The sequence below is a fragment of the Sylvia atricapilla genome, chromosome 18, assembly GCF_009819655.1.
Source record: "Sylvia atricapilla isolate bSylAtr1 chromosome 18, bSylAtr1.pri, whole genome shotgun sequence".
Classification (NCBI taxonomy): domain Eukaryota; kingdom Metazoa; phylum Chordata; class Aves; order Passeriformes; family Sylviidae; genus Sylvia; species Sylvia atricapilla.
In genome coordinates this window covers 2,290,547-2,315,849 of record NC_089157.1, presented here as the reverse complement: position 1 = coordinate 2,315,849, position 25,303 = coordinate 2,290,547, and the positions used below count along the sequence as shown (strand labels likewise).

The 25,303-nt window shown below is 44.3% G+C and overlaps 1 protein-coding gene across 1 annotated transcript in view; it reads right to left on the bottom strand.

Annotated features, from left to right (window-relative positions):
- The window catches only part of TMEM94 (transmembrane protein 94), a 50,286-nt gene that overhangs the window by 11,202 nt on the left and 13,781 nt on the right, over positions 1 to 25,303 (bottom strand). Inside the window, 20 exon segments of the mRNA XM_066331979.1 lie at positions 319 to 457; positions 654 to 835; positions 2,069 to 2,286; positions 3,460 to 3,562; positions 6,802 to 6,854; positions 6,856 to 6,973; positions 7,698 to 7,772; positions 7,775 to 8,009; positions 8,179 to 8,388; positions 8,625 to 8,789; positions 9,403 to 9,507; positions 11,337 to 11,393; positions 15,112 to 15,228; positions 15,743 to 15,829; positions 16,131 to 16,233; positions 16,522 to 16,673; positions 17,265 to 17,461; positions 18,102 to 18,238; positions 18,815 to 18,942; positions 19,623 to 19,742. Of these exon segments, the coding sequence (XP_066188076.1) occupies positions 319 to 457; positions 654 to 835; positions 2,069 to 2,286; positions 3,460 to 3,562; positions 6,802 to 6,854; positions 6,856 to 6,973; positions 7,698 to 7,772; positions 7,775 to 8,009; positions 8,179 to 8,388; positions 8,625 to 8,789; positions 9,403 to 9,507; positions 11,337 to 11,393; positions 15,112 to 15,228; positions 15,743 to 15,829; positions 16,131 to 16,233; positions 16,522 to 16,673; positions 17,265 to 17,461; positions 18,102 to 18,238; positions 18,815 to 18,942; positions 19,623 to 19,742 (2,701 nt within the window).

The window sequence follows — 25,303 nt, the reverse complement described above, 5'->3', positions numbered from 1 at the left end:
GAGTAATGCACAGGCAAGGGACCTTCAGTGGCTTGACCAAGGCACCAGCAAGAACCATAAGCACTCATGAGCACATATATTCATGGCAGCTGGTGAACAGAAGGATGCCTGTTTCCAGAAACTTGGTATTGGCTGGCTAGAATGGCTATAAATGTAAAGTGATGTTGCTTACATGCACACACCTGAGGCCCATCCAGTTCTGTGCTCAAAGCTCTGACAGATCAAGTGTCTGGTGTGGACACAGGAACCTATGAATGGGTTTAGAAGAACCACCCAGGAAACACACAGCATTCAGAGTGGCCAAGGCACAGTTCTCACCTTGATGGAGATCATCGTGCAGGGAGCCAGCGTGGCTGGGGCTGGAGGGGGGGATCTCTGAGCCAGGCACGTCACCATTGGGTGTTAAGGATATGTGGCAATTCCAGCCAGTCTCCAGACCCATTTTCTCAGCAAACACCTGAGGGTGAGCAAAGGTTTTTAGAGTGGCTGCACAGACCAGAGCACTGCAGACTGATGCCATATTGGAGCACAGATATCTTCTGGACTTATTAGTGGGCTGAATTAGATTAACCTTAGATTGCACCGGAGCTAAACTCTCCAGTCAGACAACCACAGGCCATGCAAGGTCAGGGGGTTCAGCAAAGACAGCTTACCTTGCTTTTGAGCTCATCTTCCAGGGAGAAGTAGACAAAACGAATGCAGGCATTGACCAATCCATCAATGAGGCGGACAATGTCAAGGCGGGCCTGATACTGAGATGAGACCATTCCCATGAAGATCTGTCCACTCAGAGCCTGGATACAGTCTTCCTTCTCCATCACTTCCCCAATCCCTTCTTCATGCATGCAAACAACACGCAATCACATTGAGACATGAGGGGCCACATGTGTATCAGACAAAGGACGTGTGGTGGGGAGGCCACCAAAGTGACACCCAAGGACATGATATCCAGGCACAGAAATGTGCAGGAACACAAACACAGGAGGAAAGATGAAGAGACATCCATTTGTCCCAGCATACCCAGTCACAGAAGTGGTTTCAGGACATCCCCACACAGGAGACCAAGAACACAAGTGGGAAAGAGCAAGCATGGAAAGGAAAAAGATAAAACAAAAGGCAGGGATCAGTAACAGGGAATTTGGATAGAAAGGTCAAGGATGTGTGCTGCATAATGTTCACATGTGCATTTTAAACACATCCTACTGTGCCTAAACAACACGGTGAGTCTAGCTGAGGCACACTGGCATCAGAGCACAAGGGGCTGATGCAAAGGAACTGAATCATGTTCCCTGCAAACAATTCCAAAAAGCCTGCAAAGGCTCTTTGACAGGGTTCCTTCACCATCACCACATCAGCCTGTGGTGAATGGGGGCTGGACGCAGCATGAAGAACAAAATAATAAAACACTTCACACAGTTGCAAGGCTTGCCACAGGTGGGACTCAAAAGTGTTCTGAAAACAATCACAACTCTTCCTAGCTGTTGGAAATCCCATTAGTCACATTTTAAAGAATGGGAGACCAAGGCAGAAAGAGTTTAAGACTGGTTTTCCAAAAGAGCCTCCTGGATTTATGTAATGGTATGTGCTTCTTTCTTAGTTTCCATTGCTGTTCTGAAGGACATGCACAGTTCATCTAGTGGGAATCAGTTCCTTCAGTGCAGCAGTAAAATCCATCAAGGAATAATAGTTGCATAGCACTATACATTTCAATCTTTTGAAAAGCCCATCACATGTGATTTCCATAAAATCAGACAAATAGCAAACCAAGTACTGTAATACCCAGAAGTCTTGACTCTCCATAGCCTGCTTTCGAGACAGACTTCCCACAAGGAGAAGAATTTCTCTGTAAGCTTCAATAACTTAACTAGAAATACCCCTACCATCTGCCACATCATTATCTGAAAACATGCCACATCATCCTCTGAAAACGCATCTACTTCAGAAACTCTTCCTTCCAAATTTCCATCTGCCACTCTGAATAGCAATGTTCTTGCAGCTCTAGACTGCTAGCTGCAGCCCCTGGGCCAGCAGCAGGCCTGGCTGCAGCCAGGACTGCAGACACACATACCATCTGAGCTCCAGCTATTCCTCCGGCTGCTCTGTTTGATGGGAGTGGTCCCGGGGAGGTCACAGCAGGTGAAGATGGCACTCTGCCCTGGCACCTGCACCAGCTCTATGCACTTGCCATTGAGCTGGGAGGACAGGGCACAGTGCATTGGCTTGTATGCAAAGGCAGAGCAGTACCCTGACAGGCAGGCTCGCTGGTAGAAATCTAGCACCTTCTTCCTATGTGAAAGAGAGAGAACAGGCAAAGTTAGCAAAAATGTGCCACATTTCTGACAACAGAAATCCTGTGGTTCCATGTATTTGGAAAAATGTCTTCCATAAAGGGTGGTTAGAAAGTCTGTAGATGCCTTTCCCTACTGTTTCTGCATTCTCCAAACTGCAGGCACTGCAGGGCAACAAGAACACATATTCCAGCAAGGGCAGTGGTGAGTGTTTCTGTTTGCTCATCAGATTATTGCATATGAACACAGAGCTCTTCAAATACACGTATAATATGCTCTATATGGCTGCCAGATGACTCCAAGGAAGTTCACTGCATGACAGCAGAAGCTTAATTCATCAGACATAATATATCTGTAGGGAGATAAACACCAAGGAGGGAACTGACAACTCTGACAACAGGATCTATGGCAGAGATAGTTGCACGAGCAGACTTTTCTCTTATCCCCTTTCAGAGCCTGGGTCCTGGGAGCTGTATTTAGTCAATATTCAGTCACTGAAATAAGGTGAAGTTTTTCCTCTAAGCTGAATTCACAAAGGTAACAAATTAGACTATACATCAGATTTTTAATTTGCTTGTAATATGATCAAGATTCCAAAAAGGATCAGTGGCAGTTTTTTCACACCTGAGGATAAGCAGATTTAAAAGAACAATGTGAAATGTCAGTGAAACTAAGTATTACTGGTCTGCTGTGCCAACAGGAACTGCAATTCAGCCTGGAGATGAAAATACAGCACACACTATCAGATATTGCAGCAGGACTCCAAGGGCATGATGCATCATGTGGACTGGTTCAGGCACAATTGATCATTTTGCATTTCATGTGAGACAACACATTTTTCTTGAAAAACAACAGAAAATTCTCTGCCATGAGCATGACCTGATTATATTCAGTCCTACTACACACTACAGTCAGAATCCACTTACAGGAGGACAATATCCCAACAGACACAGTAAGAAGTGGCTTGCTCTTCCAGTCCAACTGAATGCCTGTTGCTATCTAATCTCTTACATTGCTATGATAACAAGCAGAGATGGCTCATGTTCATAACCTACCTGAAGCTCTTAAAAAAGCTTAACAAGCATCACAAATATAATTTGAACACAGTGACCAGGTTCCCTCTGCATTTTATCTGCAGCTCCTGAATGTCTCAAATGAGAAAGCTGCCCACCTGTCAGAGCCAGAGAGGGGGTAGATGTCAGTACCATCCCAAAAGTCAGTGCAGGCCTCAAGGATGATGTCAGCTGTCCCATGAGAAAACATCTGCTCAGTGCCTGAAGTGTAGAAGAACAATGAGTCAGCATCACACACATAGCTCCCAGGAAGGGGATATCACACCAACTGCTCCCTTATTTGTGAAAACATGAGTGTTCCCACAAAAGGCTTTGATGCATTCCAGATTCATTTTCCTCTGCTGAAAGTCTTCAGTCTCCATTAAGAAATTGTTCAGGATTGAGGATGCACCTGTGACTGCCCTTTGTCTAATTGCAAGTTCAAACAAAGCTGTGATAAAATGTGAGACATGTAGTCCCTTCCTATTCTCCCCTTACCCTGTGTATCCATCCTGATTCTATAAAGGTGGGGTGATATCTCACTCCTGTATCCCACAGAGCAGAAGAGAAATTCCTTTGTGCCTCTTGTCATGTACAAGCAGCAGTGAGGAGCCTACGGGGATCAAAGTCTGCCTACGCTGCAAAGTGCATTCATTTTTAGGCCAGACATGAACCAAAGGGTAAGAGCTATTCTTGAATACTTTTCTTTCAAGTAGCAGAAGATAATTTGACAGTGTGACCTGCCAGATAACAGCCTGTTTCACATTTTCACCCTGAAAATGTGTTGAATCAGGATGGGTCCAAAGTTCAATATAAGAGACTCTAAAAAAGTAATTCATGTCATCTTCAGGGGAAGAACTAAAAAATCAATGGACATCACAGCTTGTCCTGTTTTTCTTTCTCTCTCTATTTTAGTTTTTAATACAGACTCAAAATCTCTTATTCCCTCTTGTAGTCAGAGGTGTTAAAAAGTTTTTCTCAGTGGTCCCAGGCACAGGACACAAGTTCAGGGATGTGGGGCTGCCTCTCCTGCTCTCTCTCATTTGTATCAACCCATTAACATTTCCTGCACCTAGAGTCTCCATTCCCTCCTCTAGCTGCTCTGTGACTTTGCCCCCAACAGCTTCAAAGCTGAGCTAATGGAAAAAAAAAAAAAAAAAAAAAAAAAAAAAAAAAAAAAAAAAAAAAACCACCACCACCAACCACCACAAAACCCCCCAAAAACCCCAATGCCAAGAAAAATGAGCCCAAAGGCTTCTTGCAGGTATTGTTGCTGACTGCTAATGCTCACACTGGCTGGTGAAATGAGGAGCCAAGAATATCCCCTCAACACAAACCAGGCAGGGACCTTCAGGAACACCAGAGGATTTTCCAAAACATAGCAGCTCTCTGCTTTTGCTATAAATAGTCATCACAGGCCAAGTTTATCAGCATAACAAACCTCCAAGACGAATAAAAGCTGTGTGTGAAAGGAGGAGCCTGTCTCAGGGACACAAAGGAGCACTTGTGCAGAGCTGTGGTTAATTTTATTGTAAAAACACCTAATCCTTCCCACCTTGCTCCTAAGGTCAGACAGTCCTTGCTTGGATAGAGGGAACAAGAGATGTTTATCCATGCAAAACCTATGTCCTGGACACAGAGCAAGAGCTTGCAATGACCATAGGCACAGATGTACCCATGTTCATGCCTGACAGCAACTGCAATCCATTTCCTATTCATTCCCACCAGAATCCCACAGCACACCCCTGCTAAGGGGAAAGTGGCAGTGACTGCAGGCACTATAAACTGCAAGGAGCTCACTGAGCTGTCCTTGCCAGCAAAATTAGCTCAGCCCTTTCCCATCCCAAATCATGAACTCTCAGGCCAGGATTTTTCTGGCAAAAGAGGAAAAACCGAATGAATAGGGCAGAGGGTATGACCAGCCATTCATGGCTGCTGGGACTCGTTGGGAAGAACCAAACTGATCCAGCTGAGCCAATGAAACAGATCAAAAGGAATGGAGCAGTGCAGCTCCAGCAAAGGAAGACAGAGATGGTATCGAGCCGTTTTACTCCGCGGAAGATGCCAGTGAGCACCTCATTTCCATGTGGTTACTATGGATCTGGGATGAACACTGCCAGATGGTGAGACATGTATTTCAATGCAATAGTAAGGGAACATACAGATAAGCTGCCTCCTTTTCTGCTACAGCTGTAGAATTTATGTATCTTGCTTTGACTGCAGCATGTCATGGGAGTGGGTGGATTCAAAATTTATTCACAAATAACGTGTGGAGAGAGGTAAGTTATGATCATCTGGTCTGACTTCTGCATAAACAGAGCCATGTGATTTCTCCCAATGTTATCACACAATCCAGTATTTCTGGTTCTAAAATGGCAGTATTTTAGGAAATTTCAAGGGACAAGACTATTGTGTGAGAGGTGTTCCAATGGTTAACTAAACCCAACTGGCAAAATTCCTCTTAGAATTTACTCTAGACAGCATAATCCAGGTCACACCTATTCGTCTGAGCTCCAGGCTCTAACCTAAACCGTTTAAAAGTGAGGATAAGGAGTTGAAATGAGGCAACATTAAAGGGGTTTTTTCTACACTAAAAATCTCAGCATTCAAATAATTCCTACTTACAAAGGCAAGATAGGAGCAATCAGAACAAACGACAAAGCTCCTTCCCAGATGAAGATAAAAATTTAAGAAGTGGGTGAGAGAAGACAGTTAACCTGGTAAAACTCTGGCCAGCACAATGATCATATTTCAGATTCAATACTGAACATATGTCAACTCTAGAGAGCCAAGTTCAGTCAATTTAAGGAATTACAAAGAGACTAAGAGCTCTGACAGGCAAGCTGTTAAATCTTTCTGAGGTGCTTTAAGACCTCAACCAGCTGTACATCCTTCCCATCCTAGTCCATTCCTGTGAGAGTAGGAAGCAGTAGAAAGAGTAGAGAAGTCTGCATGGCTTCAGGTTTGTATCTATGGTCACTGTGAGTTTGCATGAGAGTTTAGTGATTTCTTATTAGTACACAATATAGGAGTGTGTAATGTATACACTAGACAATGCACAAAGATATTTGTTTATGATTTATCAGAAAGATGAGCATTATTAAGTAAAATCCAGAGTGATATTCAACCCTGTGCAACCTATCATCATGAAGTCTATTAAAAACTCAATAAACCCATACCATGTTCTGCACTGCCATTTGTTCCCAGGTCTACTCTGTGCTAAGAATTTTTTTAAAAAATATTTATGGTTCTGGAGTGAATCAAGGCTGGGAAGAATTCCCCTCCTCAGCACACCACAGCTGATCACTGAGGTTTGTTAATCATATCTGCACTGGCCATGGGTAGAGCAGGGGAATCACCCAACTGGGACTTCAGGCTCTTCCAGCCTGACATTTTCTGTGCTCTCTGAGGAAAAGCTTTCCCTGTGCCAAGTAAATGCCCAGAGAAATAGGCAGCCTTACTGGTAGTGGTGTCCTTCACAAACAAGTTAATCATGTGGCTCAGGGGGGTCTCCTCTGGTGATGGATGAAAGCTTCCCCAGGATGGTTTCCTTAACCATCTCATCACTTGGCAAGCGGTACAAAGCCAAATAGTTCTCCTGCTTGAAAAGATCTTTAGCACCTGGTGTGAAACCTGAAATGTGAACACAAGGAGGAAAAAAATCAGGCTCTAATCAATGCAAAAGTAAAGTCCCTTCTCCTGCTTCTGTGCCACTCACTTTGCCTATGCTCATTCTGACACCTCCTCAGCAATTGGTAGGTGAGCTGTGCTCACTGTGCATCTGTGTAAATATGGCTCAAGATCTGCCATGAAAAACACTCAAAAGGACTAGATTATTAATTACAGTGCTCATGCTCTTGTTCACTGATGAGAGTAACTGTGACATCACAGGACAGGCACTGAAGTGAGTTCAAGTTACCAAGTTTTAATCCTAGTGTTACCTCTAACCTCTTACCGCCCCTATGCCTCCATTTTCCCATCTGTAAAATGAGCTGAGCTACATTATTTATCCCCAAACTCCCTGTAAAGCCCTACTGTAGTAACAGGTCAGAAATCTGTTCATTAGCAGGTATTCTTTGTCTCCTGATGAGACTGGCAGACTCACACCAGAAGAACATGAAGCCTAGCCAGGGCTGGCTGGCACTATCCTTGATTACACTTGTTCCTTGGATAACACTGACAATGCCAGAACTTGCCAAAAACCATCTCTTTAATAAACTCTTTTGGCAACCAAACAACTCTGTATTTCCACCTCCTCAGCAAACGGGACTGGGGAAATATTCTCATGTTCTCTAAGGATTAAGTATCCATTGACAGCTGTGATTTGTCTGTGTCTGTTCATCCGGCTCCTCCTCACCTATCAGCCTGGCGAGCTCACAGAGGCCCCAGGGCACGTGCACAGGCAGCACAGCATTGTGAGTCTCCTGCAGGCGATGTTGCAGAGGTGGTCGGAGAAGCGGCACAGCCGCTCGGTCACGCTGGCGTTGCACAGGTTGAGCAGCACGTTCAGGCCCAGAGGCTTGAGGGAATTCAGGTGCATGTGCCAGTTGGAGTCATCAAATTGGATGCAGGAGGGGTTCTGCTGGTCCTGGGACAGGCTGAGCATCTCCAGGTGGTAGTCACACACAAAGTCTTCAGCTTCAGCCAACACCTCGCTGTCCCCAACAACCTGGTCCAACAGGCAGAGAAATTGTAGGTGGTTACAATGAATACAACTTGAGTCTAGAATCCTGCAGGGAATTCCCAGTTAAATTCCCCAACAGTGGGGACTCTATGGGTTTGAGTTTGTGTTACAGCTCCACAAAAGCCTACTTGTGTGCCCCTCCAGTAAGTCTTACCTGAGTATGTTCCTCCTCTCCCCCCTCTGTGTCCTTGCTAAAGCTCACGTTGGATCCAGAGGGATGTTTGCTTCTGCTGTTTGGCTTTCGGTGGGCAGAGGCTTCAGGAGCCTTTGGAGCATCACCAGACCAGTTGTTCCTCTCTTGTTCATTGGCCATGTGCACTGTGTCTGCCAGGGGGCCAGAGAGCAAAGCATCTCTTTCATGGGGCTGTGGGAAACCAACAGAACAAAGTCTGGTGATTCAGTGGTTGAACACAAGGCACTGCTGATTCACCTGCTGCTTTAGGACTCCTGTAGAAAAGGATCCTCGCTTGCTTCTTCATCTTTAAGCAAAGAATTATGGCACAGGCCTTCTCTACAAGGCCCCTCTATAATACCACGCTGTGTGTCACTCAAACTATGATTGCAGCCAACACACTACATTATGGACTCAGGATCACTCACCTCATCTTCCATCTCAGGATGGCAGAAGGACCGTGTGGAGAGCTCATCAGTCAGGTCTTCGTGGCTGTCATGAGGTGGTTCCACCTTCCCACTGAAGAACAGAACAGTCTCTGGGCTGGGGTTTGGCCAGGAAAGAATCCCCTGCTTGTCTACACAGCAGAGCACCTAGAACATCCCACAACACCCCCAAGAAAGCAAAATCTTAGTGGAAACATCTCAGTGTTCATGCATAGTTGTAAATATCATGACTTTAATAAACACATGGGAGGACAGACAAGTCTCTCCTTCAACAACTTTCTGTCTTAAGAAACTGCACTTAATAACACTCCAAGACATTCAAGACTTCCTTGCTCTAACAAGATTGATGGGTTGTTTAACACCAATTTTACTTCAGCATATTACAAAACTAGGCATGAAGACCAAGGGAAGGAAGCATCTACTCAACCTATTTCACTACCTAGTACGTTACCAGGACCCAAATCAGCTGGTTCTTGCACAGGAATCAAGGGGGTAATTTGAGCAGAACCAGTGCTGGAAAATACAGACATCCTGTCAGATGTCACAGAGTATCTCAAACCATTGTTTTAGCCTGTAAATGTGCTTGGACATGACAAGACAATTATAAACTCTTCTACAAAGACAAGTGCCTGAAGGGTTTTCTAATTCCAAGCACAGTGAACTGATTCCAAACAGTCTGTGCTCAGGGAAGGATGACATGAATGATGCAAATGAAGCATCCTCCCAGGGCTCCTCTTTCTGACTACCCAGCAATACTCACAGTGACAGATCCCAGACTGTGGAGCAAGCTGGAAGTGAAGCTCAGAGTTGGGGATTTGCCTTTTAAAACACAGAGGAAGTGGCTCCAGATACAGCGTATCATTTCCTGAGGAGGGAAGCAGAGGACATCAGCCAGTTAGAGACTCATTCAGTGGAAGATGAAGGGAGAGAAGGAAAAAAGGGAGCATGACATTACTGGTTTCAGTTTCAACACAGGATACATTGTAAGATAGACATCACTCTGTGGGAACCTGTTACCTGACACAGTGCTGGTGTTCTCCAGAGAAAAGCATTTCTTCCCCTTTCCATTGATTGTTAAACAGTCAGTCTAATTGCTGAACTGAGATTTCACTGAAACTACCTCTTGTCTACCCAAAACCACAGAAATGAATTCTGAAGTGAGTTCATTTCAAGTGAATCAGTTGTCACCTCTCGGTGTTTTTATCCTGAAGTAACTCAACCCCTTGGATTGTGAAGTCTGAGGCCTTTGGTTTCCTACCACCATGCTGCAAATCAGGTAAAGGATGGTGTCCCTGTGGTGAGGTGACTCACCCAAGTTCACTTACTGAGGCAATGAATGATAACATCAGAAACAAAGCCAAGGTGCCCTGACTACTCCATCTGTACAAAGGAATTGTAATGGAAAGAAGGGGATATTTTGCAAAATTAAAATGTCCAGTTTGCACCCTTCATTTTCCACACAAACATGTTTTAGAGGGAGTCTGGATGGCAGCAATCAATCCAAGCACCAGAGCTGTGTGTTTTCCTCTGGAAATCCTAAAGCCAGCAAAACCAGAATTGAATGACTGTATTATTTTACTGCTTTTTGAGCTGTTATTCTGGAATACTGTGACTGCAGAGCACTTCCCCTAAAGCTCCTCAAATCATGTTCCCTGGATCTTAATGGTTAGTACAGCAGGAAGCTGAAATGCAAAACATTTTGGAGCTATCACCAAGAAAAAAAAAAGTTCTTATTTAAACCAGTTTCTTCTAAGCAAAAATGTTACAAAGGGAAAGAAACAGATCTTCTCAACAAGGTAGGTCAGCTAAAATCACTCCCATTTAATATCTGAAAAACACCTCAGCTAAATTATGAACTGGCACAGAAAGGCAACAAAATATTTAGCAAAGGAAACGTGTGTGTGTACTCATGTGCATTCCTCTGAGTGACTGGGAGAAAGGAGACAGGAATTGATTTTTATCACATGTTGGGATTTTTAATCACTCCTGGAGTCCATCTGCCTCCTTACAGAAAGGGGAATCTTAACGCCAGATTAGACAGAGAAGTATCTTTCCTCTACCCACCTGTTTAATCTGGATGATGCAATTTATAGAGTGGCCAGAGCAGTTCCTTCCCCAGAAAAAGGGTTCCTGAATGTTTAATCGTCCCAGCTTTGGAAGCACCAGTAATGTGCTTAAGCCTGATAAGAAGCCTATGGAGCAGGATCAGACTTTTTAAAAGCCTGAACATCCCACATTCCCCTCTGCAGTTTGGTCTGGGTGCTGACCACCATTCCCTCTGGGTTCTTGTTTTGGCTTGAACAAGGTTTTTCTGGTACAAGCAAAATACTTTCCTTCTTTCAGACACACACCATACAAAGTTTATTTTACTTCTGGAACAGGACTTGAAAGAGGTACTGTCTCCAGGACAGAAAACGTTGATTTCAAACCATTCACAATATTCAGAAAAGCACAACTGGACTCAGTATCGAGGTCACCTCAATCTCTCGTCAGCACAGCAGTATTTACATGGGGAGGTGGAGGGGGAAGACATGCAACCTGCATGCACAGCAAATTAAAGCAACAAATGAGTGACAATGGACAACTGACACAAGTAAAAAGGGTCTAGAAACAAGCAGGAGATCAGAGAGGAAGGAAAGGATATCATGAAGCTCTGCAGTGAAGATGGAAGAAAACAATTCATAATAATAGTACCTGAGAAGATACCATCTCTGTGTAGCTGCTGAGAGTGTCCTCTGAAAACTTAGCAAGCTGCAGCAAGAGAAGAGACCAGTTACTATAATTGTGCTCAGAAATGTGCCATGAGGAACATCCTTCCCTCAGGATGTGCCTTCAGAGAGGAGAAAGCAGGAGCCCTGCTCACTGGGAATCGCTGTACCAAGGCAGACCAATAACTCATCAAAGCAATTAAGTCTTTAATGGACTCCGTTTTTATCTACTTGTGAAGCACAGGCAAAGTGCTTGGTGCTGTACCTCACAGAGGAACAACAGTCATTACCTAAATGTCTACAGAGAAAATAATAGCAATTAGACCCAGAGGAGGCTCTTTCTGGGTGGTTATTTTTAGTCAGAAAGAGCCAGGATTGAGTGATCTGATTTTAACTTATATGGGTCAGTTACAGGAAGGGAGCTGGAAAAGGGTTTGGAAAAGCAGGTGCCTGGAACACAATGGACACAGAGGAATGAGGTGATATGAATGGGATGTGGATAGGAAATGAAAAGAAATTATAGCAGGGCACCACCATGGTGCTCTTGGAATTACATTGAGAACATTCACTAACTCAGTTTTTTTGCATCCAGCACAAAGGTATTCTACACTAGATGTAATTTTGGAAAAGTTTAAATTCAAGTCTTTACATAACCATAAGTGAACATGGCAATTACATTTATAAATAAATATAGCCCAAATAATAATGCATATATCTGGCATTTGAAAAAGGATCAGTTTAACAAAGCCAAAAAAGCCAAGAAAAATCTGTCAAAAATCATTTAAACAAAGAACTACAAAGGATTATTATGAACTGGTTAAAATTGGTTACAACTGGTTAAAAACTGGTTACAATTTTAAAAAGCAACAATCCCATAGTAAAAATAAGAAACCAGTTCTGAGTGAAAAGGAAAACAGAAGAAAGAATTAACATAAAAAATAAGGAAAGGTATATCTAGTAGGTAATTAAAACCAGATCACTGCTTGTTAAAGACAGTGAAATTGCAAATGAAACTGTAGGCAAGGCAGATGTGTTAAGTAAATATTGCTATTCTTTATTCAGTGATGCAATCATACCATATGATAACTATGAAATATTTTCCATTCCAACCCCAGCTACTGAAAGTAAATATGTTTAAATTAGCAGGTCTGGACAATGAGTGTTACTGCTGATTTTGCACAAGGCTTGAACTATGGATTAAGTCCCAGTTCAATGGAAGTGGTGCCAATGCCCAAAAAGGGAAGGAGAACCATCCAAGTTACCACAGGACCCCAGACAGACTTTGATTTCAGACAGAATAAAAGAGCAGCTAATATGAGACTCGATTAAAAGAAAAGTGGAATAATACAATCAGTGCCAAACACCACAACTATATAAGCAGCAAATCTCCTCCAACTATTGTGGTATCTTTTTTGACAAAATTACAAATCTGACTGATAAAAGTACTACTTTTGACATGGACCATTTGGTAATTTGACTTGATTCTAAATGCTTGACTAGTTTTTTAATGAAAATACCAAAGTAATAAGGCTCATGTTAGATATATTAGAAACAGACTATCTCTAAATGGAACAGAAACAAATTATTTGCAATAATATGTTACTAGCTCAAGCAGGGACAAATCTGGGTATATTGTTAATAGCCTGAGAGAAAACTAAAAACAACACTTAACTGATAGAGACTGTAAAGGATACAAAGCTTAAGCAGGGTTCAATGTAAACAGGACAGAACACTGTCACAGAGCAATATAGATTCCTTGGACAATATGCAAAAACATGTACCTCAACAGGCACAAAGCTAAGGCAATGTATTTAGGTGCAAAAAACAAAGGCTGGACTTAGGAGGATGAGGATTCTCAAAAAGCAGTAACTGCAGCTGGACAAAGCCTGGCCTTTTAAAGCAGCAACTGAAAGATCTAATGGGATCCTTTGTTGTACAAACAAGGGAACACAGAGCAGAAAGCCCAAATTATTACCAAGTTTATCAAAAGCACGGCTATTACTGGAATATTTTGTGGGGTTTGAGATTCATAACCTTACAGTGATCCTGAAACAGTGGAGAAAGCTAAGAGGAATGCCAAGAGAAAGATTAGAGGTTTGGAAAATATGCTTATAGTGCCTTAAGGTGCTTGAACTGTTTATTTAACCAGAGACGGTAAAAAGGAATGTGACTAGTTACAACAGACCAGAATTTTGATTGATGTGCTCTTTGCTCTTAAATCTAGAAGACAAAAGATGCAAATTTTCCAAGGGCTGGAAATCAGATACTGCAGAAATTCTCACAGAGAATGTCCATTTTTAGCAGTGAAGGTAAATAATTACTGAGACAACCAATCAAAGGCAGTACAAATGTTTTCAAACCCACAGCAAATTCCCTTCTAAAAGGAATGTTGCTGCAGTCCAACTGTAGTAATGAAACCTGAGGCAGGGACTTGTTTAGGGGGGTACTGGTTTGTGTCCTTTCAACCAGTCACAAGGGTCACCTCTGGCCTTGAAAAATTGGGAATCAAACTGCTTGAACATGATAGGAAGGGGAAGAAGGTGGAGGAGGGGCCAAGTTGCCACCAAGTAGGCCAAGTGATTGGAGAGGAGAAGGGTCTTACCTGCTACATTTTGAACAGAGAAGAGAGAAGGAAGGAGGGAATTAGAGAGGCCAAGTGATTGCCCTTGTCAGGGGGTGAGTGACCAAGGCACATCACAGCAGCTATTCTGCAGCAGCAAGGATGGAGGATCATGTCTGAGATGCCACAGAAGGAGTTGACTGGACAGATAGAGTTGCCTGGACAAGAAAACGGAAAAGACAGGAAAGAAAAAAAGGAAGGTGCAAGTATGAGTGACAGGACAAAAGGAAATGTGGAGAATGATGAGGCAAGGAAGCCAAGGAGCTGGCTTTTCCCAGCTGAATTGCGGATTGTGAAGGTAAAGAGGAGGTTTCAAAAGTACAAACCAAGTGATGTGAGAATGGGTAGGAAAGTAAAGTGGTGAAAACACTGAGAAGAGATTCTGAAGGTGCAAATGCTACTAAGGGATGTAACGTGTCCTTCCTCCCAGGACACGGGCAGCTTAGTTGTTCAACTAGAGAAAAAAGAATAGAAAACACAGACCTAGGGCCAGAGGCCAAGGAAGGACAAGGAGAGAAACTCTGTCCTAGTAACAGAAATCAGCACAGAAGACAAACATAGATCAGTGCATCTCACCAGCACTGCTACCAGCACAGAAGAAGGGATGCACAAGAGCACAGCCAACTCAGGATCACATCCCATCAGACCATTCCATTTCCCAAACCAGCACAACCAGAAACTGCTCTTACTCCCTGACCTACTCAAAAGCCATGCCTGCCAACAAAGCCCCAGAGCCTCAGGAAAGGCTTGTTCAGCTCAGAGGGCATTGCAGAGAGATGTTGTATCTCATTCCTTCTCAGTGCCTTCACATTGCCCAGTTACAGCCAGCATTTACCTCCATGTTGACCCCTCTGACAAACTGTATTTATCTGACAGAAAACACATGCCTTGAAGAGTTTTATGGTATCACCAGAGCTTCCTATTGCCTTGGAATATCTGCAGAGAGGCTGAAAAAATTAAAGCATCTGTTCAAGAAGTAATATTGTACTTCAGGGAGAGGGCACAGCTGGTACAACCAAAGAATCAACAAGGTTTCACAATTATGTGGACACCTCTGCTTTAGTTCAGTGTGCTCACTTCACAGAGCCTTTTCATCTCCTGCTCCTGTCTCTGCAATGGTTTGATGTGGACAGAAACCTACCAGTGAGGTGGATGAGGCCTTGCTCATCTGGGCCAACACTCTGGCTTCTCCAAAGGCTGTAGCAAGAATCCACAGGACAGGAAAGAGCAATGGAAGGATGGGTAAGACACCATTCACCTGAAAAAAACCGACCTGTGATCACCAACAAGCACAGAGACAACAAGCTGTCAGAACCTCTCATGTGACATCTTTTCCACCAAAGTGGGAGGATAAGGATAAAAGGCCAGGGCAAGAGGGGAGGGGACTGGAACCAGTGCCAAATAGTGCACACCTCAGGGGATTTTAATGAAGGAGGCCATGAATCAATCACACCAGCTGCTTTTCCTGCTGAATTTGGTATAAACTCTAATGAGTTTAAGGGCAAAGGATACCATAGATATAGAGAGATAGAGATAGAGATATATAGATAAACACATACATGGCTAATGAGAGAGAAAACATTTAAAGGTAAGTCTAAGGAATGGCCAGGGAAGTTCTGTTGTCCTCCACTGAATGCTCCTGGATCCAGCATGCTTCCAGATCCAGGAAGCACAGAATGCTGTCACAAGATGAATTAAGTCACCAAGGGAGAGAATCCATCTTGGTGGTGTTCTGGGGAGGAGGTGTAGTGAAGCTCAGAGCTCTCCTTTACCTGCAGCTGAAGAAGAGTGTACTGCCAGGAAGCAATTCCAGGAGCTTGGAAAATGAAGCGCACAGCATTGATGATCAGGAATCCAGCCTGCAAGTCAGAGATGACACTGTCACTTAACTACTGGCACTTGCAGGGAAGGTGTTTTCAGTGCCTTGTAACATTCTCAGCCCTGGGGAAAGTATGAAAAAATGTTTTTGATCTGCTGCTCCAGTTCCTCCCTCCACTCTCATGGTTATATGGCTCAGCATCTCTGAACTGCCCAAGGTATACACAGAGTCAACTGCATGAGTGAGATTAGCCACAACTTCCTGTTGATGGCTGCAAATTCTTCAGATTTATTGACAAAACATGGCTATTCTCACGGACAAAGGCTTGGAATAAGACCTACCAGCACGATTGGGACAGCGTATTTCAGCATCACTGACTGTACAGTGAACCTCTCATTATCCAGGGCTGTCACAGGCCGGGACAGAGCCATTTCCAGGCACCACCTAAGAGACAGGAAACAGCCTGAAATTTCGGCAACCAAGACCCTAACCCTTCACTTTCCTTACACATAAACCTCCTAGCAGACCTGATTAGAACACTGTGCTCAGCCTATGCTAGGAGGGAGGGCTGTCAAAAGAGAAGCCAACATCTACAATAAGAGTGTGGCACTTGCCAGGGTAAATTTGCAGTATTGCCAAGCAAACTCCTCAGGTCTCTTCACCTGCTTAGCTGGAAGGCAGCAACAAGGACACAGACAGCTGGGTTGGCACTGTGACCTGCATTTAACCCACCTGACATTATCAATTATTGGGGTCTTCAACACACGGAAGAGACGATAGAGCTGAGGATTCTGAGGTCCCTTCTTCACTTCTCCCCTTGGGGAGGGTGGGGGTGAGAAGGGTGGAAATAGATCTCCAGGCTCCAGAACTATGTGCTCATCATCCTAGAAGAAAGGTCAGAGAGCTGAAAGACCTGTGTTCAAGCACATCTGGTTATTTCATGAGAATCAGAGTGAAAGTTACAGTGAAAACCACCAAAGGTAAATTTCAAGCTTTAAACTTTTTCCAAGCCTCTTCGTTTGTATAGATCTTGTGAGTAGTTCATTTACTTCTACACCAGGTATTTTATATTACCTTCTTTTATAATAAATCAGTAGTAAGGAGAAGGTCAAAGCAGACAAACTTTATTTCTGTACATAAAAAGCAGGATAAAGGACGAGGTTTTTATGTCATGTTATCCTACTGGATAGATTCACTCTATTTATATTTAGCAGCACATTACATTTTCCCCTTGACCTGAGAGAGGAGGAAATGTGGTGCTTTTGTATAACATTAGTGTCTCCTGTCCACTGGGTTTGGGAGTTCATGGAGAAGATGCAGCCTGGCTAACTATGCACCATCCTGGACTGAACTGGAATTTCAAGCTCAGAAAAACCAAACAGTCCAATAATCTGTACTTTAGGAATTAGAGTATTAGCAAGAAAAAACTGGGAAATATATTGTTACAGGCCAGGGAAATTAGACAAGCAAGTTACCTTAATCCCTCTCAGAGAAGCAAATGACTCCTGGCCTGGCCTCAAAGCAACAACATCTCCTTCTACCAAGAGGCTCACGGGCAGATTGACAAGATGCCCATCCCTGTAGGCCCAGTGAAGGGACCAGGATGGGGCATAAGGCATGTGAAGGTCAGGGTACATGGAGTCTGGCCATTTCACCTCTTTGCCAAGTGTATCTGAAAGCACAAAGTGCGAAAGAATGAAGTGGTAGCAATTCTACATTTACATGCTGTAGTGGTTTTAAGTCCCCCAATGCCAGGCTGAGCTCATTCCCATGATCTTTTATCATCTCTCTCTTCCTCCTTGATGGCTTTTCCCTTCTCTCTCCACGCAGTATTAACAACTAGACAGTCATTTAAAAACCCATACAACAGAAAAGCTGAAGGCTGTCCTTAAAACTGCCCCAGTGAAATGAACTGCCCCCTCAGGCCCCGAAGCCCCCGTTGAGATGATGCTCATGCACAGCAATTTATTTCCTTCTGCTCCATGTTGTGGTACAACCCCATGTGTTCTCCCCTCATCATCTGCTGCAAGGCAGATATTTTTATAAGGATATGAGGATTTGAATTACTCCAAAGCACAGCCATAACAGACGCCCACCTGGTAACGCACAGCTTGGAAGCACATGGCCACATGACAACTCAAAATAACTATTTTACAGGACAGGCATGAGGAGGACACACTTCCCACAGCCTGTTTCTGCGCAACACAGGAGAAGGTTAGCAAGCTTAATTAGGAATGCATGTGATTGGGTTTGGGAAAGATCCAATGGGAGGAAAACACAAGTGCAAATGGGACAGATGAAGGAGACCTCACCGTTTATCTTATCAACAATGGTCTGAAGCCTCCTCTCCACCTCTCTGCACTTCAGCCTCTCTTGACGCCCGATCATGAGGAGATCCAAGAGGAGCAGGAGGAAGAGTGCCAGTGCATTGACTATCTCAGCACCTTGGCTTCACACAGCAAAACAGGAGGAAGCAGAAGGCAGATGAGGTTTGAGTAAATGAGCAGAATACACTGCCAGACACCCACAGAGATAAACACACAACTGCCTGGTTGTTTATTCCCATCTCACAGATTTATGGCTCAAAAACGAACGCATGATCACACTTCTTCCTTAGGATAATGACACCAGAGAGGTCTGAAAGGACCTATCTTAATTAAAAAATACTTTACAAATATGGTCAAGGCATGTATAGCACACTAACTTCTCCCATGAGCCACTAATTTCCCCAGTTTCAAAATACTTCCTTAACTATAATGCCTTAGGAATTTTAAAGACCTAGGAATCCTGTAGAAAAACAACCCCTCAGCCTCTCCATAGGACACTCTCTGGGTCTATTAGAAGTAGAATTAAGTTGGCTGAAGTTCTGTGAAAGGGACTGATAGGAAATTACCAGTGTGAGTATGCTGATAACTAGATATCTAGACAGAATGAGGGACAACACTTATGTCAATCACACACAGTACTAAGATGACATAAAACCACCACCTTGCTTCAGTTAAGCAGCACAGGAAGCTTTGCTCACCTCCCCTGTGGCTGGCTCCCATAGCAGCACAGCAGCAACAGCACTGCCAGCAGCATCAGAGAGGCACCAGGCCAGTGGAAGCAGGAGCAGCGGTTACCATGGTACAGGAAACTGCTCCTCCACACCTCCTGCAAAGGGAAAGCAGCAGACAGTCAGCACTCATGGAATACAGAGCCGGACGTTTGGAAAAGCAGAGTGAGAAAGGGTGAAGACAGCAGCTGGTGCTCCAGGGAGAACAGAACTTTGCAAAACCCCTGAACATGACATGGAGCATCCCAGATCCATTGTGTGAATCCTTCAGAACCAATGGATATTCAGCTGGTGAGTCTGGGTGAGCATTCTCTGCTTCTCTCTTGACTGGAAGAATGAAAAGGCTTCTGTGCCAGGCTGTCCCAATGTCATTGACCAACCAAGGAACACTTTTAAACACTGTGCATAAACACTGGCACTTTGTATTCAACACACATGCCAGGCAAACACAGCGGACAAGGGGAGACTGTTGAGCTTCACAGCTCTTTATTTCCACCTGAGATGGACCCTCTAAGCTCAATGCCCTTAGTGGCCCTTGAAGTCCTGAGATCCTTCAGATGGCAAGAGGCATCTTCCCACAGAGCTCTGGCATCCAGGAGAGAAGTGCTGACATGAACTACCTCATCCTTAGGTAGATTCCTTGCTTTGTTCCCAAGGACTTTAGCAGTTCTACACCTGGACACTCTGAGGGGGGAATGCAGCCAACTTCTGTTTAGCCCTCATCTTTACGTTGAGAAGGGGAGACCAAGTGCCCAACTTGTGCTGTTTGGTGCCTCACCTTCCATGAAGTTCCTTTTTTCCGTTCCTTCTGATGCCCCTCCAGCAGTGCTGACAACTGGTCTCTCAGGATTGTGAGGGCTTTTTTTGTGGTAAGGCCCAAACTTGAGGTCATCTCATCCTGAGGTGGCAGAAAAATAAACTGGTTAGCACTTCACTATTTTCCTTTTAGGCTTTTTCCTGGTAGCTGACAGAGCATGTGACCCAGCACTCATCATCACCAGCCTGATTCTTCATTTTCCTGAAATCATCTTCCCTCCTGTGAACTTTAGACTGCTGGCTGGAATTAGAGCACTTAGATAGTATCAGGTAAACAAACCAGTCCTGACTGTGCTGATAAATACTTTATCAAAGCACAATACCAAGGCATTTCTGTGAAACAAGATCTACTCAGTAGAGGCTGAGGACAATACAAGCAGAGGTTATGCAGGCTTGAGCTGGTATCACCTTGGAGAGACAACAGAACATAGTTATGGTAGAATTTTAATGATACAGGATGAATTTTGCTAATGATAGTAAAACTAAGTAGTAGAATATCTGCAATTCAAAACAAGAGCAGTCCAATTTCCACAACTGCTTCCCACAGATTTTTGTTCGTGAGTCCTGCCTCTGTGATTACTTTGATGCAGAAGCTCCCAGATTTAAATGCTGGGCTCTGGATCAGTTCAGGACCAGACATGACCCCGCCATCAACTCCTCCTCTTACAAGAGCAAAGACTGGAGTTGTAAGTGATGAACTGCAAGGGAGACATTTGGACTTGCAGGAAGCACAGAGTTCACAGCACTGCTCCCTCAGTGCTCAGCAAAGAGGCAGCAGTCCCAAAGGACACATCTCAGGAGTGTGCCATATGGAGAACACTGCCATAAGATGCTGGTAACAGCAAAGTGCAAACACTTTCATTTCTGGGCCAGGAGCATGAGCACTTTCTTTCAAATCACAGATTGCAGTGAGGTGCTGTGGGCACCAGATCACTGACAGCAAATCAACAGGGAAGAGCAGGCAGGTGTCCATGAGAGGGCTACAGCAGAGAACTACTAAATTAAAGTTCTCATGGGCATTTCACGTTTTGATGCAAATACACTGAGCATGTACAGCACACAGGATATCCTGCATGTTGGAAATGTCACACTGTGCCCAGATTACAGAACTACTAAACACAAACAGGCAGGAAGTTTGTCCCTCCTGTCCCCACCAGTGTGACACAGCCCAGAGCTCAGGCAGGAGCTGCAGCTCTTCCTGCTCTTGTAGCTCCTTCCAGCCCTGCCAAACCCACCATGGTCTCAAACTGCAGCAGTTCTGCTCCTCAGGAGCTGCTTGCACACACCCAGCTCTGCAAGTGCAGCTTGGCTCTGATCTGTTCTTCCTGTTCCTTAACTGCATGGTTTTGTGATGGACATTTACTGGAAACTAATCTTGGACTTCAGACTCATTTGCACTGATGGTCCAAAACTGTAACACTGTGTTGAGGAATAGAACATAAATGCTCTTTCAAATACCATCTCTCACGCACACACAATCTCCTCACCTCTCAGGGATAACCTGAAACAGCAAATTCTGTCCAGGCAGAGTCCAGCAAAGCTGCTTTAGCTGCACTTTTACAGAACTAAAAATAATCCTGCTGCAACTTTCATTCTCTGTGTCAGTTTTAGGAATAGAAGAAGCAGTTCTGTATTGTTCTTGGAAGCAGCCCAGGTAACATCAGCACAGGACTAAACACCGGAGTGTCTCAAAGACTCCCAGAGGAGAAGATGGCAGTGGAGCTGGCACCAGCCGTGCTGCAGCACCACAGACTGCTGCAAGCAGGAGTGTCTGAGAACAACACTGAGCAAGGGACAATCAGGCTTCTCTCTCTTGTCTGAATGCTGCCTGTCTGGGGCAGAGCAAGGCACCCACAGAAATATAAATCCTTTCCAGCACGGGGAAAGCAGACAGATAAATAAAATACACAGAATGAAAGGCAGCAAAAATAATAGGGACTTGAACTGAAAAGCAAAGTCTGCTCAGACACCAAGCTGGTTCCAGTGGACACACCAGGAGCTACAGAAGAAATGAGAAGAAAGCAGCAAATAATGCCAACATCTACTACAGTAACACAGTGCCTGGAAAGAGAAACTGCCACAGCACAGCAGGCAGTGAGCCCAAAAAGGCAGCAAATCCAGAGCTAATCAAAAAAGGTTCCTGAAACACTCGCACACCTGCTCCAGACTTTACACAGGAGTTACCAGCTTGGCACAGTGTCCCCAAAGGAACACGGAATGCAGCAGGTGACAAAGGACAAGTGCATCGTGGCAAGGCCAGGAAGGGCAGAGATTGTTAAACACCTAGATCGTGGAGTATTTGGCAAAGGAGGCAGAGGCAATCTCATAAACAAACACTGTAACACTATGAGTGAGGGCTCCTGGGGGCACGCGGGTAACCTGCTGTGGGTGAACATCAAGAGAAAAACCCTGGGACGCAAATGAAAGGCACAGGCAAGAAGAGCCACCCTGAGCTCCTGGCAAGGGGCAGCTCAGGTTTTCCCAACAAAAGCTGCCCTGCTAAGTCATCAACTGCTAATGAGGCATTTTTCAAATGCCCTTAAGTAAACCTTTGGCAAACCCAGGCTCTGAAGCTGTCCCAGAGGGATCTTTCTAGCCTTTCATCAGCTGCAAGTGCTCTTCCTGCCACAAACCAGGAAGTGAGCACCCCAGGGTGAAGAAGCCGTTCACAGGAGGTATCAGTTCATTAATGAAAAACCTCAACATTCACATCTTTGCTTTGGAAAGTTACCTCAAAGAGAAAGCCGCTAATTTTCCATCCCAAACAGAAACAGCAAGACACCTTTCTGCCCAGCTGCCTTAGCACAGCGTTTCCTCTGAAGAAGAACAAAGAAAGAGCAGACAGTAAATTCCAGGTTATAGTGAAAGCAAACCCCTGATGGGTACCAGGAGGTATTTTAAAAGGCTATACTTTTCCTTTTGCCTGTGCCTAAAGGCAAAAAGTCCTAAGGACAAAATGAGCAGTTGCTTCCTCCTTTGCCCTGGAGAGAACAGGAGCCTCTAAGTGCACTCAGGGCTCCCCTGGAGCTGACTCCTGCCCTGGCCATCCCAGCCTCAGTGTGAGGCACGGCTGAGCCAGGTGAAAACGGAATGATTGCATCCTTCTGCTTTGGGATGATACCGGGGCTTGCAAGATCTTTGGGATGGCTGATAGGGGAAAAACAGTGCATGATATTTCCTTTGTGCATGTGATTTTATTTGCTAGAGGCAATTGTGATTTTATTTCCTAGAGGAAGTGCTGAGGTGTGGACTGGAAGGGAACATGAAAGGATATGTGAATTTCTCCACTTGTAGTAAATAGTCTACATGTTAAATTACTGGTTAGCTTGCCTGAAAACATTAGGGAAAGGGAAACTGAGATAGATCTTGCAAATGCCCAGGGTTAGGAGCTGGTTTGGCTCTTCAGGAAGGAAACAAGAAGCAGCTCAGAGGCAGGAGATGAGGAGTCAGTCACAGAATCTATAGACTTTTCTTTGCCTTGTCCTTTCAGGTGACCCTCCATAGTCTGACAGGGGTAAATAAGTTGTCAAACACCCAGGAGCTTGTTTAAACCCGTAGCCTTGCCTGGCTCATAGCAAATAGGTTCTCTTTGCCTTCCTCGGGGGTTGCAGGAGCATTTTCAGGCTGATAGGTAGGAAAAGTGTGGTTATTTTCTGATTTTTCCTCCCACAACATGAAGTTGTTCCCGAGCAACACCACCTACCCATGTCTGCTTCCTGCAGCCCACCTACATCCTCACACACATTCACCACTGAGCTCTCTTCCTAAAATTCCCATCTTGTTCTTTTACATAGAACTGTTTAAAATTACCTTAAAAGCTTATCAGCTATCTCACACTCTCAAGTAGCAACCTGATGAAAGACAGAGGTCTTGTAGTTTCCTTCCAGAGAAACAAAGTAGAGCCCAGAATGTGTACAGAGAAATGGACACAAAATATTAGTATATTAAAGTCCTCTTACATTTTCTCACAGTCATTACACATCCATAGTAGCATATTTATTTGTTGTACCAGTAAATGTTGATATAATATGTGCCAAATATTTTTTTTTTTAATAATACAGGAACACAAATATATTCCTTGCTTTCCAGAACAAAGTGGGTTGAATCATCCTCTGTGGATTCAGTCTCTTGCAGAATGAGGGATTCTCACCAAGACTGCTGTACACTTGAGTGTAACTGCCTTTACAAAGACTGTTTAAACAAATAAGTGAACAGAATACAAAATATTTGCTACAAGTTTCAATTCTCATAGACTGCAGATCCACCCCTCTGATTCAGAGCAGTGAAAAAGCCCTGCAAAGCAGTTGTCAGACTGTTTCCCTCTTTCCAGGCTACACTCACTAGGCTCCTTTTAGAACACCTCTACTCAATTCCTTTTCAGATCTGAACAGCTGGAGGTGGGAAACTGGGCAGCAGAATGTTCTTCCTTTTTCCTGAGAGCTATTTTGCATTCCTTAGCAGAAAAAGAAGGCAGTTTTTAATTTAAGAATAACACTTTGCAGGCAGGGATTACACCTCCTGTAATGTAAGCATTATTCACAGGTTCAAAAACACACAAAAAAGGAGTAACTCCACCAAATATATTTGCATTTATTACTGTAAGTCTGATTCTTGTTTAGGTTAAGTTGCAATACGGCACAAAGTGGGGGGTTTGGGTGTGATCAGAGAGGATGACAGATCAAATACATGACAGAACACAATTTTTTGGGGTGGCATTTCATACAGCAGCCTAGTGCTAGAGAGGGATTTATTCTTGTTCTAAAGCAAATTACCCACCAGGATACTACAGCTCCTATACACCTGCAGCTGCTGATTTAGTGCTCAGACTGCCTGAAATGGCTCATCCCTTCTGGGGTGACACAGATGGAAGCAGCAGGGCCAATCCATCAGTCACTCTGGGCAGAAACTTCCCTGTATTACCCCAGTCTTGCTTTCTGTCTTTCTTGGCGCTCTCCTGGCTACTTTTCCTAAGAGATCAGATCCCCAAGTCCAGGCAAGATTGTTTCTCTAGTGACACAGGCTACATCAACCATCCCCCCTGGGATCCCTACTCCATGGGATGAACTTTTGATTCAAACTCTGGACTGTCATGACAGCTGGATTCTCTAATTCCTTCTGCCACTGGTTTCTGCATGACAGCGGGAAAATCGGATACTCCTCTCTGCTTTAGTTTCTCATTCTGTGATGGGGCTTACAACTCCTCACCAACTATTGTAATTGTGAAGATTATAACATTCACTAGCCCACCTGAATGCTACTGGAAAGCTCAAGAAAAAGAAATATATGTTGATAGCTGCACAATTCAGGCAGCTCCACCAAGCAGACCATGGCTCTGTGAGAACCACTGCCTTTAAACCAGGACATGCTGGGGAAAGCACCAGAAGGCACCAGGAACACAGCTATTAAACTTGGTTTGAATGCACCTGACATGAGCTTGGCAGCCTCAGCTTAGCTGTTGGTGGTCTCAAATCAAGTGAAACAAGCAGAGGCTTCAGCACAGCAGTGCCCAAGTTAATGGACAGAGCAATAGGCAGGAACTGTCTCTCCCCACACCATGCAGCCCAGGATGAAAGGCACCGCAGACCTCCCGCTGCCCCTGGACAAAAGAACCCTCCCATTTGGGTAACTGGGCACCTGCAGGGA